The 17,080-nt window shown below is 37.4% G+C and overlaps 1 protein-coding gene across 5 annotated transcripts in view; it reads right to left on the bottom strand.

Annotated features, from left to right (window-relative positions):
• SSBP2 (single stranded DNA binding protein 2) overlaps positions 1-17,080 on the bottom strand; it is a 166,224-nt gene that overhangs the window by 56,021 nt on the left and 93,123 nt on the right. For 3 of the 5 annotated variants that reach the window (XR_004305654.1, XM_015849770.2, XM_015849771.2), the window contains exon 5: positions 3,581-3,670. The exons of the other annotated variants lie outside the window; for them this stretch is intronic. Coding sequence is in view for 2 of the 3 variants with exons in the window: in XM_015849770.2 (XP_015705256.1) it covers positions 3,581-3,670 (90 nt within the window). In the remaining variant the exon portion in view is untranslated. The remainder of the gene's footprint in view (positions 1-3,580; positions 3,671-17,080) is intronic. 5 annotated transcript variants of the gene reach the window in all.

Genomic DNA, 17,080 nt, shown 5'->3' with positions numbered 1-17,080 from the left:
GTACCATCTTCCTTCCACTGTATCACTGTAATGCTTTCAGCACTGCAGTGCTCAGCTGTCACCTGAACTGAAAATACAAAAATGCAAACACGGAGGTACAATGCAGATTCAGCTTCTTTCTTCAGAACTCCGCTCCATGGTCCAGGCATAAAATTACAGACTGCTGAGTAATGTCAGCAGCAGAGGCCTATACACACACAAAAACCTCACTTTTAGAGAGCAGAAAAGAGGTTTTAGTGGTTTTTCTGTCTGAAAATCACTCTGTTTCCATATTGATCTACTTCCACATGCCATGCCATTGTACTAGATTATTGTCTTCTATAAAAAGATACAGAACTAATATTAGTGGCCAGCAGTGAAACTGGAACTTGGGTAAGGTTTCCTGGCTCGCACCACCCCAAATGCCACGTTGCCCAACCTGTCATGGGAAGAACAGAAGCAAGAGTATCATTCTGCTTAACACCCAGCCAGTATTCCATGCTGCACATGGAAATACAGATCCACTGCTGACAAGAAATGAATTGACTTGAAGATATCCAGCAAACCTGAGGGAGCCAAGCAGAGCTGGAAGGCAGTAGCTGTGGACAGCTTTAGCTTTGGAAAAATAAAATGTTTCCACAAAAGCAATGAAAGGCACTTTATCTGGATGGTCTTCCAGATAATTTAGAATGCAAGAAGTTGAGTTGTTAAAACATTTTTGCAGTGTAAACTCTTAGTGAACTCAATACTGACAGAAATACCATTCTTCTTCTGTTTCTATAATCTTCTGATATTCAAAAAAACTCCTAAATGTTCACTTTCATAGTCCAGGAGTGAGTTGCAGGTCTGGGTGCAAATTCCTTGACAGAAGACTGGTAGTTCATAGAAACAGGACTGCATTTTGACAGTACTCAAAGACAGATGAATGTTTTCTGAGATTCTGTTTATTCACATGATCTGTAAGGATAAGTGAAACTGCAGAAGCGCATATAGAAATTGATTTTCTGTTTAAAGATGTACTAGAAAGAAGACATCTATGAAGCAAGTACAAAATTTTGACCAGAGGTTTCTTTCACTTGTTTTTTCACCTGCTTTTTACAGCAACAGATGATGATATTCCTCCATTTTTTGAAGTTCACATACGCAGCTGTCTGCCAATATATTTTCTTGTCCTAATATAAATTGACATTGGTAACATTCAGCTCTTGGAGGAACTACAACTAGATACTGGCTGCTTCTAGACTACACTCCCTTCAAGCCCACAACACTTGTTATGGTCTGTCTGTACATATTTGCGTTATACACACCTTAGTGTTTCAGCACACCCTTATGTAACTGACCTCATTTTGGCTTAGCTCCCTTTGCTGGGACTGCTCCCATGTCAATGCTATTTCTTTATATACATCCATAAGCAGATGACTATAGTAAAAACTAGGAGTTTCTTGAAAAATGCTTTGTTTGTTAACTTGGCCATTCAACAAAGGCAAGTAGATCACTAAGATATTAAAGGACTAGTTTTTAGTATGGCATATTACACAGACACATAATGACAAGGATTTAGCAGTTCCAGAAAGAGGTGCACAGTGATACCAGGAGAACCCCAACCTGAACTGTGCAGATCAGCTCTTGGAACATCCCTTGCAGGAGCTCACCAGATGTCCTGCTGCGTTATTATAGCTCTAATTAATGTCACAAACTGTGTTACACTGCAAGTGGCTTTTCCTCTGCTTAATTTTAATCCCAGGCCTTGGTAAAAGGCTGCGAGCATCTCAAATAATCACAAAATCATGCAATCAGATAGATTGGAAAAGATTTTCAAGATCATTAAATCTAAATGCTGACCTGACCTACGGAGCCCTATCACTACAACATGTCCCTCAGTGCCATTTTGGACTGAGCATAGATACTGACATGGAAAAAAGTTTACCCATACTTAATCTTCTGTCTTTCTTATACCTTTAAAGATCTACCATGGACAGATGTATTTCATGCTTTCCTAGTGCAAACCAAAATCCCATGCCCTTCTCCTGCAAAACTTTTAAAACTGTTATTCTCTCCTCTACTTTTAATATATTTGTCACATCTGTGCCTTTTTCCCTTCTTAATTATCTTCTAAGACAATAAAAGAAAAAAAGCATTAAGTGAAAAAGTAAGAAGCTTCAGTTCTTTTGACATTATGACAGCAATGGATGATTGAAATACAAAAAAGTGAAATACTCATATAAATATACAAACTAGGAAAAAATATATATATATATATGTTTAGAAAATTGTACCTCACCAGTTGTTTAATACAGAAAAATCTGAAATAAATCTATTAATCACTTAAGCCAGCTCCTGAGAATTTTGTCACTGGCAACAGTAAGATCTTTTGTACTTTACTTACACACCCCTTTCCACGCATGTATTGAAAATCACAGCTATTTTTTTTTTAACACTGATCAAGGGAATAACATTTTCATGCCATGTTCAGGATCTCTTTAGGTAAATATCAACACTACATACAATGTTTTTCTTTTGTTCACTATGGAAAATGGAGCACCATACAAATAGTGTTGCAATTCATACTCAGGCCTGATAAACCCCCAGTCTCTTCTATAGTCACGATGTGGACAAAATAGTAGGAAGCTGTTCAGTAAAACATCTTTTCTTTTAGTTCACCCAGATGAACTAAATGTTCAGATGTTTCTTTTGACTAACCATCTCTAGAGAGAAGGAACGAGACGCTTGTTTCTACCTGAACCTCAACGCCAGCTTTTAATGGAACATAACATTACTTTCATGATTTTCTCCCCACACCACCATGATGGAACTCTGGATTATTCCCTCCCACCATGAGATCAAGTTTGTGAGGTGGAAACCTCTGTTATTAACAAACTTTTTAAGTGGGAGAGCTGCATTTACTGCTACAGATGCCAAGTTAGAGAGAAGCAACTGAACTTTGTTGAGAAAAGGCGAGCTACCCAACCTCAGACCACAGCTGTCAGGTCGGCCATGCACCAGAAGCTGTCATTTTGCCCATCATCACATTCTATACAATTATTGCCCACTGTGCTAAGTGGGTGTTTCAAAACATTTATGACAAAATTCACTATAGACAACATTCAGTATAAATCCCTGGCTTGTTTTTCAAGCTTTAATGTTGAGATTTGCAACGCAGAGGGATGTTCAGAGAGATATTCCTAATTGTCTGGGTCTAATTACCATTGAAAGTCGAACATCTTCAAAACCTGGTCTGTAGGTTTAGCACAGAGCTAAAAGTGGCCAAAAAAACCCTAATGCATTTGTAATACTTTATCATAAGAAATCGTCACAAAATCATATTCAAGCAATTTCATTCTTCACTCACACACACTGGTACCATTTCTTATCCTTGAAATTCTGAAATTAGACGTGCTGTAGGATTTTAGTAATGGATTACTTGTCAGCCAAGGAGAGCCCTACCTTTCCACCTATTTACTTTTGTTAAAGAAAAACTCTCAAGTATTGCACAATATAGTGAGACACAGTTTAGAAACAGGACTTATCTGTAGACTTTTAAACAGTTATTATGGAGGATTTTCTATCCTAAAATTCCTGTAATTATAATTTTTCTGAATACCTGAAAAAAACCCGGTGGTACAGGACCTACTGGCATGCCATCTCCTGGGGGAATGTTTCCTAGCACTGGACTGGGAGCTGCTGCAGCACTCTGAAAAGAACAAAGGGAAAATAAACCTTTGTCATTGCATGGTAGGCAGTAAACCAAAAGAGAAAAAAAAAAAAAAAAGAAAAGAAGGAAAAGAACAAAACCTGCTGTGACCAAAATATAGAAAGTAATTCTCTAAGTATGTCACTGTCATTGTTTCATTCTGAAGGTAAATTAGAATTGCTTAGTGTCTAACCTTCTTTTATACGAGCATAATGAATTGCTAATAAGACAGGTTTAAGTTGAGAGGAAGGATCCTAGAGATTGCATAGATACACCTATAGGTATCAATTAGGTAGATCTCAATTAATTAAAAAAATGTAAATGTAACTTGCATACTTTGTCATTCTTTTATGTGCATAAACATCTTCACACATGCACAGACACACATGCAGCATAAAGAAACTATTTTATGCATCTTACACGTAATTTCCAAGCACTTTAGATATGATTTCATCTGACTTTAAATATCCTTTCGGAATTAAACCAAGCTTCAAAACAGGAATGTGTTACAAACAGTACAGGAAGGAATGCTCACAGTTCTGATCGTAGTGCTCTTGATTTTATGAACCCCCAAAATAAACACCATGACAAATTAAAAGAATTCAGGTAATATTTTTGGAAGGGAAAAGAAAAAAGGCATTTTTAAGAAGTGAATCAGAGGATGAAATTAGTTACCTTCGCAAATCCTTCAGCTGGAATAAGCAAGTAAAGAATATTGCTTCTGGCAATTTACAAGCAGGAGATCACCACAAAAAGGTAAGCCAAATTGTTATTGTTGTCGTATACTGGAGCCTCAATTACTTTTAATTTCTAGCACTCTTCCTTCCTTGTATTCCTACAATACATTTCTGCTAGGGTATAAGGCTGAATCACCTACAAAGGCTTACAACCTTTTGTGACAGTGTTCATGCACACACAAAGCAGTGACAGCCACTCGCAGTTTACTAACAATCTGCCGATATCTGTCCTACGGAATATGAATGACTTATGTTTATTATCTCATCACTCCACTGCATGCTCACACTTAATATCCAGAAGATGCCCATCTGGAAACTGCATTTCCAAATGTTTGGCACTCTGTCTAGGAAATCTGAGTATAACGGTCGAAAGACCTAAAAACTGGCACAAAGATGAGCTGACCTTTTTAAACCAAGCAGAAAGGAAATATTAAACTAATTGCCAGAGATTTTTCAATGACTTAAACTGTGCTTTAGAATCATTAGTATATTATTATCATTAGTATACTTAGCATGCAAGCACTATGTTCTTTTCAAACAAAAGTCTATAATGTATCTTTAAAGTACCTACAGTAAAAGGTACCAGCATCAGAGCTGACTGACATCTAGTTTTATTCACCATAAAACTCTGTGATAGAGGCTCTTATTTTTGGGAAGATCTGGACATGGGACTAGAGCACAATGCTGCCTGAACTCACAGAGATATCTCCTGAAGCTAAACAATGTCACCATTCTTTGCTTTTGCACAGCTTCTGTGGACGTCCACTACTTACTTTTAGATTACCTACATTTCCAAAGGAAAGCAGAAGAGACATATGTTTGTAGCTGTTTATTGTTTTATGTACAAAATGACTTGTTTAACATACGCATCAGATAATCATGTTGATTAAAATCCTGAATAGGCGCATAAATAGTTTGAGTGAAGTATAGTGGATCTTACTTCCTTATTTCTAGATGAAGAATAAAAGCAGCATTACTGAAGAAAATCAATGTTGTTAAAAGCCTGAGCATCTCAAACCTTCCAAAACAGCCTGCACTGCAGTCTCTGTATCCCATTAAAAGGGGACAAATAATGATGAGCCTTATTTCAATATTATCCCTTGTGTACAAATTCCTGACTGTTGATGTGCAATTTTAGTTGTGTCTATCTTTAGTGGACACATTTGAAGCGCTGTAACAGGTCCATTGGAGCTGATGCTACAGAATAATGCATTTGAACAGATTATAATCACTGGACAAACACATCTCAACAGTACGAAGTCTGATACATGCAAAATCCTTTAAGTTGAATACTCTCAGAAAAATAGCTAAGCAGCACCTCCACTGACACATGAACAGTTTTCAGAAGCCTTCCGATCTAGAAGTCCTCCTGCTCTCATGATTTAAATGATACTATGCACAGAGAATTCCAGTGCACAATAGAGAATGTGTCTGAGATGTCCTTTCCTACTGAGGCCTCTGCTAGAAATCCCAGGTTGCAAAAAGATGTTCATAAGAGAAGGAGAGAATGACTTCTCACAGTGCTCCTACAGCGGGACACAGGAGTCCCCCCCCCACAGAGTTCACTCTGTTTAACATGCTTTAAAACTAATTTAAAACAAAACAAAACAAAACAAAACAAAAACAGTAAAAATTCTTCAATAGATAAAAAAAGAAAATGAAAAGGAAATAATGATTATCCCTGAACTGGGGAATAATTAATGTCGTATCCATTAACATTTCTGTTAGCCACTAAATCTTCTAACAAGTCTTCATTTAAAAGATAACATACAGTGATTAGTTATCTTTAAATATATTCTTATTACTATTTTTAATCTGTCTAAGCAATGGAAGAATCCGGACTGATTCCCCAGTGTGCCTTGGGGAACAGCAGGCAGCTCTTCAGCAGTGGTGCAAGAAGTACAGAACAATTTCTTGTCTTGTTTGGGATGTTTCTCCCCAACACAATTGACAAAACCAGAACGATGGTGCTTTGAGTGCTTTAGCTGTATCACACTTTCTATCTTACACCATAACATAAACATTTTAGAAACTGATACCAGATGGATCAAACCTGGTGAGATATTCTCATTTATCCTATTCTGATCAATTATTCAGTTCTTCTCCCACAGTCCCACAGTGAAATAATGTCTTTCCTTTGCATGCTTTAAAGGTAGCTCATCATTTACACTTCCATTACTTTGAAATTGTAAATATTTGTAATTTGCTTTTTCCACTTTCAAAAACGATGAAATTGTAACAGTGAGCTGGTCCAATGTTTCTCCTTAAAAAACTGAAAATTTTATATGCTTTTGTACCTAATATTCTGATCTTTGTTATCTTTTCACAGTTATTAATAAAAATGGTGCATCTGAGTGACATTTATTGCAGACATTCACTGCTATATTCATTCAACCCTGGACAGTGTAAGAACAGACTGTAACATAAACACAGCTTAAACTGTGTCTGTCTGGTAAGTAGATTTCAACAGCCGTGGTTTAGAGTAGTGCTTACTTATAAAGTAATCACAAAGTAAATTTAAAAAATGGGATTACCAAGAAGTGTATATTATTAATTATATTAATTTAATAATATATATCACAAAATGTTTCCACACTGTCATGGAGAATACAAAACAATAAATTCCACTAAAATAACATAATTTCAGGCAAATTTTGTTATGCTTACTTGACACTTAACACGCAGGTAACTTACACAAGTGAACAACAAACAGAAACTCTGTTTCCAAAAAGTGCTGCAGTCTCTAAATGTGACCCATCACCTGTCTGACACTGTGAACACATAGCCCAGGCAGCTCCTTGCTCCTACATGGGCTGCATGCTCAGCACCCAACACCTCAGCTGCATCTCCTTGAGCTTTGTGCAAGTATCTCCACAGAGGCAGGCATGTGCAAGGACTGATGTGAACGATAACACAGGGAAGTGACAGCTGCTGGTGTATTAAGTTTAAAGCACAGTGATCGCAGCCTACCATGGGGAGGGAAAGCTGGAAATGCTTGGTTTTTGGTAGAAATCTCCTTGAAGTCGATGTTGAAAGCCCACACTGCCACTAAGCCTAAATAAGAATCTGCTAGGAAGCTGATAGCACTGAGATGCATAGAGAAAAAAGTTCACGTGAAAGTCAAATACTTTCCCAAATCAGCTCTGCTTATTAATTCACCACATCCAATGAGAAGAAAACTGTAATTAAACAGGGCCATGTAAATAAACACAATAGGACCACCAGGTTTACCTATGACCAGTCCCTGATGCACCAAAAAAGCAATATGAGCAGCAAAATAATCCCAAACCCAACTTTCTGTTTTTAACACTTTTTCATACCATCTTTTCCCCGATATTTTTTTCAAGTTAAGCACAGCATTCCGGCTGCTGTCTCACAAGAAGTGTGGATATGAATAACATACCCAAAATCTAACTACTTATTACCTATTTACTAGTTATTATCTTTAATTATGTTTAATTTAAGATAATAGGCTATTATTTTAAAATTCTAATTCACAGAATCTCATGCATTTTCCAGCTTTATGAAAACAGTTAAGTGAATAGAAACAGACAAGCAAAAAGTGCATATCACATTTTGGAGGCAAATATGTTGTCTTCATAAGAACACTTATGTTTTTTTTCACACTGAGGACAAAGGACAAGAAATATTTAGTACAACTTATTCAAGATCATAAATTTAGGGAACATTGAAAATTGAGGACTTTTTTTCTTGACTGATAAATAATTAGTAGATGCAAGTCATTTGAAAGATCTGCATCGCAAGTCCTGATTAATTGATGATGTTTTGCTGATACATCTGTATCTAAAATGTTTAATTTCAGGTAATACTATTAGACTAAGAAGTGTTGTTGTAAAGGATCATAATGCTACTCCTCACGACTTTGTTTTCAAATTGCAGCTCCTTACAAATCAGTTCAGACTTTGGAACTATTCCTGTTTGTTCCATCATACAAAGTATTATCAGTGAATGGATAATGTACTTTAGCAATAATTCCACTAATAGCCTATATTATTCTTCTTTCGTCAGAAGGAAAAAAAAAAAGGATTTAATCTTTTGGAAGAAAAATATTGGGTTTGCCTCAGTTTACATTGCCAGACCTTCACTAAGGTGGTGTCTCTGGAGAGTATCATCTTCCTAAAAAATAGTTCTCTCCCCTCAGGGTAACTTACCACCCAAATAACCTCTACGTGATCACGGCATCCCTGTATCTTAAGTAGGATTACAGTTTGTTTTACTATACCTCAGTGTCAAATCCCAGATTTTCACGCTACTAAGCCGAGTTAGTGAAATTCTATTACAGAACTGAAAACTACATATTAGTTTGGAAGTATGCTAAGGATAATAGAAAGAATTTAAGGATATATTTGCTATCAGTGATAAAAGCATTTCAAACTCTAGTTCAAAGACAGCACAACAATCCTGTCTCTTAGCTACGTCTTCTAGGATTATGGATTATTTATAACAGTTTCAAGGCAATGACTCTCTGAAGTATAATTGTAAAGAAAATTTATTTTGAAATAAGAGTTTGCTATTTGCTGGAAATTACTTAAATCATTATTACATGTACAGGTTGAGACATGACAGGTCTCAACAGAATGTTTACTATTTAAAAAATAATATGTATATTTAAATGGTGAAATAGAAGGATTGCCAAATTTTTGTATACTCTCTAAAAATTAACTGAAATATAATTGAAAAGTATACACTTGGCTTTTCTCATTTATTTATGAAGATGCAGCAAATTGGGAGTAATATGTTAAATGGTTTTAATACAATTTCCAGCTGAATTAAGGCGCGTTTATTTCAGCTCGTGCACTGTGCCAAGATGTACCACTCAAGCAGGAGATAATCTGAAACAGGTTGGAGGAGCCAGTTTAACTTTGGTGATGGCGAGGCAGGGTATGCACTCCACTAAATGTATCTGAAGGTATTGAAGGCGTTACTCTCACATTTAAAGTTGTTGAAACACAAAACCACATTGTCTTTTTTTTAAAGTGTTTTCTCAAATGACTTTTGGAATCATAATTGACTGCACAAAAGAGAAACACTGCTGCATGTTTTTAAAATTTGTGACTGAACACGGCTAGCTCTTGAAGCCATTATTCCCAATAATTTTAAGCAACTGGTGGCCAGTAACATGGGATCCTCTTCAACCACATCAATGGGTATATAAAGCTAACTTCATACCTCGCTTAGTCTTCCAATGAGTATGAGTAACACTCAAAACTATCTCCATGCTCAATCCATAACATGCTGCACAAAAATTGGCTGAATGCTGCTGATTTCCTCTTCCTGCTCCAAACATTTCTCCCTTTTACTCTCTGTTGATGCTCTACAGAAAACTCACAGTTAATACATTGCAGTACTTAGCCTGGTATGACAGGCCTGTCTCACAACCTACCTTCCACCAGCAATCAGGTTCTTTGGTATAATGTCTTTAAATCAATTAATCCAATTCTTAATCCCACTCTGCTTTCCAAAGACTTTAAGACTGCTGTACTATTGTATTCCCGTTCTCACGGCAATGTTCTCCACACAAGTAGTTTTCCATTTAATCAAGAACTTCACCATTAATAACGATTAAAAGTTGATTAAAAGTTCATCGATCCTGGAAGTTTGTGATAGCTTCATTAGAAAGCTAACAAATCCAGCAATTCCCTGCCTGTCCAATGGGAGTTGTGCCACTGTATGTAGCTGGCTGAGAAGGAAAGCATATGGAGTGAAAACAAATCACTATTTCAGGACGAGCTGAAATGCAGAATTCACATCACCATGAAAACCTCTGTTTTGTTCAAGAAATGGTATATTTAGGTGCTCTTATCTGGGCCTCACTGTCATGAAACTACTCTTTAATAACAACTACTGAAATACCAACTATGGGTATATTTCTTCCTTTCTCAAGACCACATTGTAAATGTGGTCTAATTGTAAATTACTTCAGTACAACAAGAAAAAGTCTGACTTCACAGATATTCTGACAGCAAATTTTCATTGACAGAAATTAACTGAAGAGTTTTTGAACATCAGTTCCACTCTTGGTAAAGTTACTGATATGCAGTACAAAAATTTTATTTTTTAGTTTTTTAGCCTGAATTTTGTGACAAAAATCAGTGGCATTTTTGTATATACAGGTGCTAAAAAACAAGTGCTTAATTCCATGATAAGCACAGTACTTTTAAAACAGTGAGAGAATGGAATTTAAAACAGAACAAAAGGCATGCAATATTATTACTCTTTGAAAGAGATGTCTCTCTTTGTCTTGAGTGAAGCAGCTTCCTAAACTTCGTGAAGTCAACTTCACAAACAGAAACATCAGCACAAGGTCAAGGTTTAAAAAAAATTAAAAAAAAAAAAGTGAAAATTAATGATATATGTTCAAATATCTCAATTTATTTATATGTAGAAGAAAATAAAGCTTTTACAAATACTTGCCTGCTGTGCAAGACTTAACAAACCTAGTGATGCTCCCTCTACAGCCTGCACAGACTCTAAGCTGCTCTGAGCTCCCCTCTGGAGATGTGTATCTTTTTTAGCTGGAATTCTTAATTTTTGAGTCTGAGAAAAAATCTTGTGAATGTGAAAAAAAGTCGTGATTAATACCAAAGTCATTAAAAGCTAGTCTGTAGAATATCCAATTTCCCTCATGTTATCTGAAAATCCACCTTTGGATAAATGTAAATTTTTCAGCAGTAAGTTTTATCAGCTGTGAGTGTTAGAAGTAAGTAGGGTGCCAACAAAGATTTAACATTTTTATGCAGGTAATTGCTTGCTATTAAGAAATTAATGTGGACAGTCTAACAGTCACAGAGAGTCTGACGTCATATATGCAAAAGGCAAGAATGGCACAGCATCACAAGCAACTGGTGTTCTCAGTATGTCCATCCCTGCAGCTGGTTTGCATCCCAGTGGCTCTTCTCATGCCCTAACAAAAAACACCAGGCAAAATTTCATTGTCCCTAATGTTAAACACAAATGGTTTGCTAGAGACAAACAGATTAAAACCTCTGCAAAAGAAGGTGCTAATGTTAGAAAATGAATTGTTATTGCTGGGCATGACCATGGGTATCCTCAAGATAAGCACGAACGAAGAGCTGCATGTGTGGGAGCCCTGCCTTCAGCCACATGTGAGCAACCCACTGTGGAGCACCTGGAACCTGAGCAGTCCCCTTGGGTTACTTCTCCTTGGAGAACCAATTATTTTACATCCTATGGTGATCAACAATCCACAGCTGGAATAATGAGAACTGGAGACTTTCAAAGTAACTAGCCACCAAAGCTTGGGAATATATATATATTTGTTTAATCTTAATGTTTATATGGATTCTTAGATTACCCTAAAGATTAGTCATTATGTGGAATCTTAGAATTATGGAATCATGTAATTTGGAAGGACCCACAAGTTAATCAAGTCCAACCATTACCTAACTGCAAGTCCATCACTAAGCTATGTCTCCATGAATCATCTTCAGATGTCCCCTTCAGTACTTCAAACAATGGAGCTCCTCTCTTTTCCTAGTGCAGAAGTGGTGATTGCTTTGTGTCTAGTTGGTTTACTCTTGCTTGGTTTATTTATGCTTTCAGCAACAACAACAACAAAAGCAATGAAACATAAGCACTGCTGTAGCTTTCTTCACACTGTCTCAATGGCCCAAAACAAAACAACAAACAAAACTCAGCCCGACACTCTCACAACAAAAAGAAGGGAAGAAAAAAAAAAAAAGAACCACCACCACAAAACTGAAACCTGTTCCTCATCCTAAACCACCTAAACTACAGCAGAGTTATTTTCCCTCACATTCTCCTGTCTACAGCATATCCTCCTATGATATCGCTTCTCCTCATTCTGATAGAGCAAGCCTAAAAGTATACCAGCTGGGCTGGTTAATTACAGAGAGCTAGCTGGTTCCAAAGCACTGAGCTACAGGGGCATAACACAAGCCACAAATCGCTAAAGCAAACCAGCACACTTGCTGTGCTCCCTACTATCAGGTAAATAGCCTGTATTATGCTGGAGAAGCTAGCAAGGGTGATACAGGCTTTTGATGGGAAATTATATAGCTCTCGCTATCTGCTGATAAAATTCATGTCAGTAAGGTATTGAAGAACTGACATTCTTCTCCTGTGAATCTTAAACTGGGGAAGCCTGACAAAATAAGACCCACTTGCAGAAGACAGCAGCTGAGGGGCCAGATACCAGGTTCACATCCAAGTGGTATTTTATTAACAGAATGAGGGAAATGCAACATTCATTGGGATTTCCTGAGCGACAGCCAAGACTTGGAACTTTTCAGCTCATCTATCCTATCACTTCTTCTCCTTTGCTTCCACTCCTAAGATTTTAAATCCCTGGAAACTACTCCAGGCTTCCTGCTGCCCTGGAAGCTTGGCTCCTGGCTCACAAACCTGCAGGTGTCTATAGGCAGAGGGGCTCCCTTGGTACTGCTCAGCTCCCAGTGGAAGGACAGTCATGTACCAAAGCTGACAAAACCCAGCAGTGTCAGTCAATGGGGGATGATTAAGTTTCATGGAAGAAGAACTTTATTTTACTGCTTAATAAATTCTACTAGCCCCATCTTTACACAGCAAGAGTTGGTGAAAGGAAAAGGACGGAGATTTCTGGGACTGTTAAAACAGTTTTTTCACAAATTACTTTGGCAAAGATAAAACTGCTAACCTGCATGCCTCAAGGCCTTTATCCCCTGTAGCTCATGAGCTACTGTGTTTTAAAATTCCCTATGAGTAGCTTTCCATGGTGACACACAGCACCAATGTATGTTTCTTCCATGACATTATCTAGTGCACTCAAACTGTGAACTGCTGTGTCTGCAGTGGGACTCCACAGACTTTTCAGTCTGTTTCTTCATTCTCTGTGATTACTATTCCCATATTTAGCTAATCGAAATTATATGCAGTAAAGGCTTTTCTCCTTATTTCTGAATCACTCAAAGCACCACTTATTTTAAAATGGTCAACAAAAACACTACCTTCAGTCTCAAAACTGCCCATATTGCACAGAACAGGAGGAAAAGGCAGCACCTTTTTTTCTCATCTCCATCAAGCTGTGAAGTTTTATTCCTTCTCTTGGTGGGCTCATCTTGGTGCTGGTCCTGTGCTGACCTGTTTTAGTGGCATACAGCATGCTAGTGCTCCATTTACTTAACATAGCAAAATTTAAGTATTTCAAGTCAGTGAATGTCTAGCCATAGACTGAGTGAAACAACTCAAAGTTCCTGAGTAAAAAGAAGCTCAGAACACAGTAGTAACTATAAAAAGATGACAAGATCAGGGTTTTAATGTATACAAGATTAATCTTGCACAAAATGCTTCTCATCTCAGGCTGAGATACCACTGTCAGAAGTAGGATGGTCCACATTTTCACATCTAACTCATGCCTTAGCACAGCCTGAGTAAAACACATGCCAGCAGGAAGATGGGCACACATTGGAAGACTTCAAGCACAGCCCTGCTCCCCAGGTGCAGCCTAACACCTGCTGCAAGATGCCAGTGGCCCGGCACAGGGCAGAGGAGCTGCACTGTCCACCCACAGCCGCGGCACTGCACCTGGGGATGTCCAGAAGGAGGTTCATGTGTGGTGACTGGATGCCACTGCAGGTCAGCCAAGGGGAAGGAAAGATGGCATGACCTTCTACGTCTAATGGACAGGAAGGGGAGGGCAGACGGTCTGCTCAGTACAGCTCTGGTTTACCTTCATCCTCCTAATAAAAAGAGCGTAAGTTGCAATACGGAACATCAAGTTCAAAATCCCTCTTAACTACTGTGCTCAAAAGATGCTTTCAAACTGGTTGTTTGCCTCAAAAATTTCCTGTAAGCAACATCTTGCTCCAGACAAGAAAACGTTTTCTGCAGGCAACCCCTCCCCCCTACTTCTACATTGTTAGTTTTGGCTGAGGCCACTGTTACAACAGGAAATAAAAATTATAGTGCTCAGGAAGGAAGCTAATGAGTTTCCCCTCCCCCAAATGCCATTAGACACTTCCTGAATAAAGGAGAAGCACATTAATATAAAGAACGACAATACACAGTAAGTAACCAGGAGCAGAGCCTGCTGCATGATTAAAACTATGCATGGTTTCTGGAAGGAGAAGGAGCACTGGGTCAGCCACTCTAATGCAGCACAATTACACCACCTGATAATGCATTCCTCACCGCCACATGCGTTCTGCTCACAAATAGCTCAGAAGCAACGATGCTCACATCACTTCCTCTGGGAGAATATTCCAAGCCATGAAACAATGTCTTGTAAGGAGCATTCTCCACATGCTCACTTGCAACTTACCCTGTTTGCTTGTTTTATTATCTTGAATTTAGGCTTGCCTAATAAAGCCCGGTATCCGGGTTTTTATTTGGTTTATTCTGTACACTTTGGAAGTTATTTAAAATGAGGGATTTCTCAATCAGGGAAAATACCAGAAGTCTGACAAACAAAATACCTTTGGTGCTAAATGTATGGAGGCTCAGTGACGGTCCCTGCCCTGTCACGACCAGCCAGCATTATTCAGCTTCAAAAAATGCAGCAACCCTTTTAATGTGCAAAATGAAAATATTTGTTTATGTTGAAGAGACTGCACTGAGGCTTAACTCAAAATTACCAAGTGTTTCATGCAGTTTAACTGTGCGGCATATTTTGGATGGTGGTTACTTCAAAACAGTTCTATTTCATTCTTTTTATCAAATTACCGTAAGCAATTCAAGTTGTGCTTCTGCATAACTATAAGCAAATATGTTCTAAGGTAAAATTCACTGGGGGATGTTTTCCACATGTTTAAAAACCTCAGAAGATCAGGCCTAAAACCTTCTCTGTATAAGAGCAGATTTTCATTAAAAGTTGGATCAAAGACACATAAAATACATGAATTTTTAGCTGCTTACACAGGTGAATTTTGGACTGATTCAGAAAAACTACTTATGCAGATGATGAGTGTCATTCCCCATGATAAGGGCTCCTTGCCCTTTAGCACATCATATCATGCAGAATTACATCTTCAATGGAGTTAGTTGTACTACTGAACCTTGTTTTTATCCTTCCTCCCTCACCCCTCTCCAATTTTTTAAAACAGCACCTGCAAAATCAACTTTTTTCTGCTTTTGATTAATTTAGTTTTAATCCTTTTTCCTTTCTCTTCAATAAATGGCTTGTTTTCCTGCCTTCTTCAAGTTCCTCTCTTTCCCTTTGTCCACGACTTCCTTTCTCACCTTCAGCTTTAGTTTAGTTTCTGAGATTTAATAAGGTACTAAGTAAAAATTAATACAAAATTTTTATTCACCTCTTATTGGGAATAAGAATGGTGAAGGAAAGTGTCCTTAGTGGCATATTGTCTGGGTCATACCCACAGCAGCACTCAGTTCTTACATGTAAAAAAGAGAAAACTAATAAACAGACAGCATCTACTTGTGCCATGACTTCTCCTAGTACTTGTATTTTATTACTTCTTCCCTATCTAAACACCAATTTGGAATTACTTTACATGTCATTTAGTTCATTTTAATTTCAAACAGAATCTATAATCTAGAAAACAAAATAATTAATTGTCTAGCTTACATAATTCTAATTTTCCATGTTCTTTATATAGTGTTACAATGCATGCATTATTTTATTGTACTTATGTTACAAAACTGGGCCATATCATAATCACACAAAGGCATTCTGGAGTGTGCCTCATGCTGGGATCTCTTAACATTTCACCAGTATCTAAGACACTTAGCTTTTAGTCTTCTGAGGAAATTAAGATACGGCAATATGCCAACATGTCACAGTGCCTGTTGAGCCTGAAGGTTTAATTACAGGATCTTATTTTTAAAAAAGACATCACACAAGTCCTCGCACCACATTTAAAACAACAAAAATATGTCATATAATCTGTATTGCTTAAATCCTTTTGCTACACATTCCAGACAAACATTGTATTTGTGATGCTAATGTGAAACACTCAAAAGGGAAAATAAATAAAATCTTTACTCCCATATTTGTTTACACTCCCAAACAGTAATGCTGTTATTTCGAACCAGAATTATAAGCCTTTGACTACACCAATTCTGAACATACTTAAACAGTGTTTTGAACAATGAAGCAAGTTTATAATACTGGGTAGAATCTCCACACTGAGCACAGAGAAAAGATGGCTTGAGGCCAACACAGCCGGTCAGTCTGGAGCAGATTTTGTTCACAGTGATCCTGAACTAGAGCCTTTCAGACTAGATCACCTTCAGATGCTGCAGTGTGAATGGAAAAGATCACTAAATGACTCCTAGGAAAGCAAAGCATGCCTATATAGAGCCTTTAGTGATTTGTACTCTTAACAAATTAAATGTAAGTGAACTGTTACAATTCAGCACCTGTTAATTGAGCAAGAAACAGCCTACAACCTCAAGTAATTAATGTTAAATTTACATTTTTTCCCAAACTGCTAATTTTCTGTTCACTGAAATCAAATATTATATGCACTAGCCTTGTGCATATAATACTAAATACAGTGAGTGTATCTAGTCAAGCATGTTTTCTCACACTCTTCAGATAGCTTGTCATTTATCATTTGCCACAAACCTAACAGTTTAGAAGTTTTTACATAGCAGTCTCTACATCTGTGATTTATGATATCATAGCATATTCCCTTTACATCAGCCCAAACTATAAATACACAGAATATTTTTC

The sequence above is a fragment of the Coturnix japonica genome, chromosome Z, assembly GCF_001577835.2.
Source record: "Coturnix japonica isolate 7356 chromosome Z, Coturnix japonica 2.1, whole genome shotgun sequence".
Taxonomy (NCBI): domain Eukaryota; kingdom Metazoa; phylum Chordata; class Aves; order Galliformes; family Phasianidae; genus Coturnix; species Coturnix japonica.
This window is presented reverse-complemented; position numbering and strand designations above follow the sequence as displayed.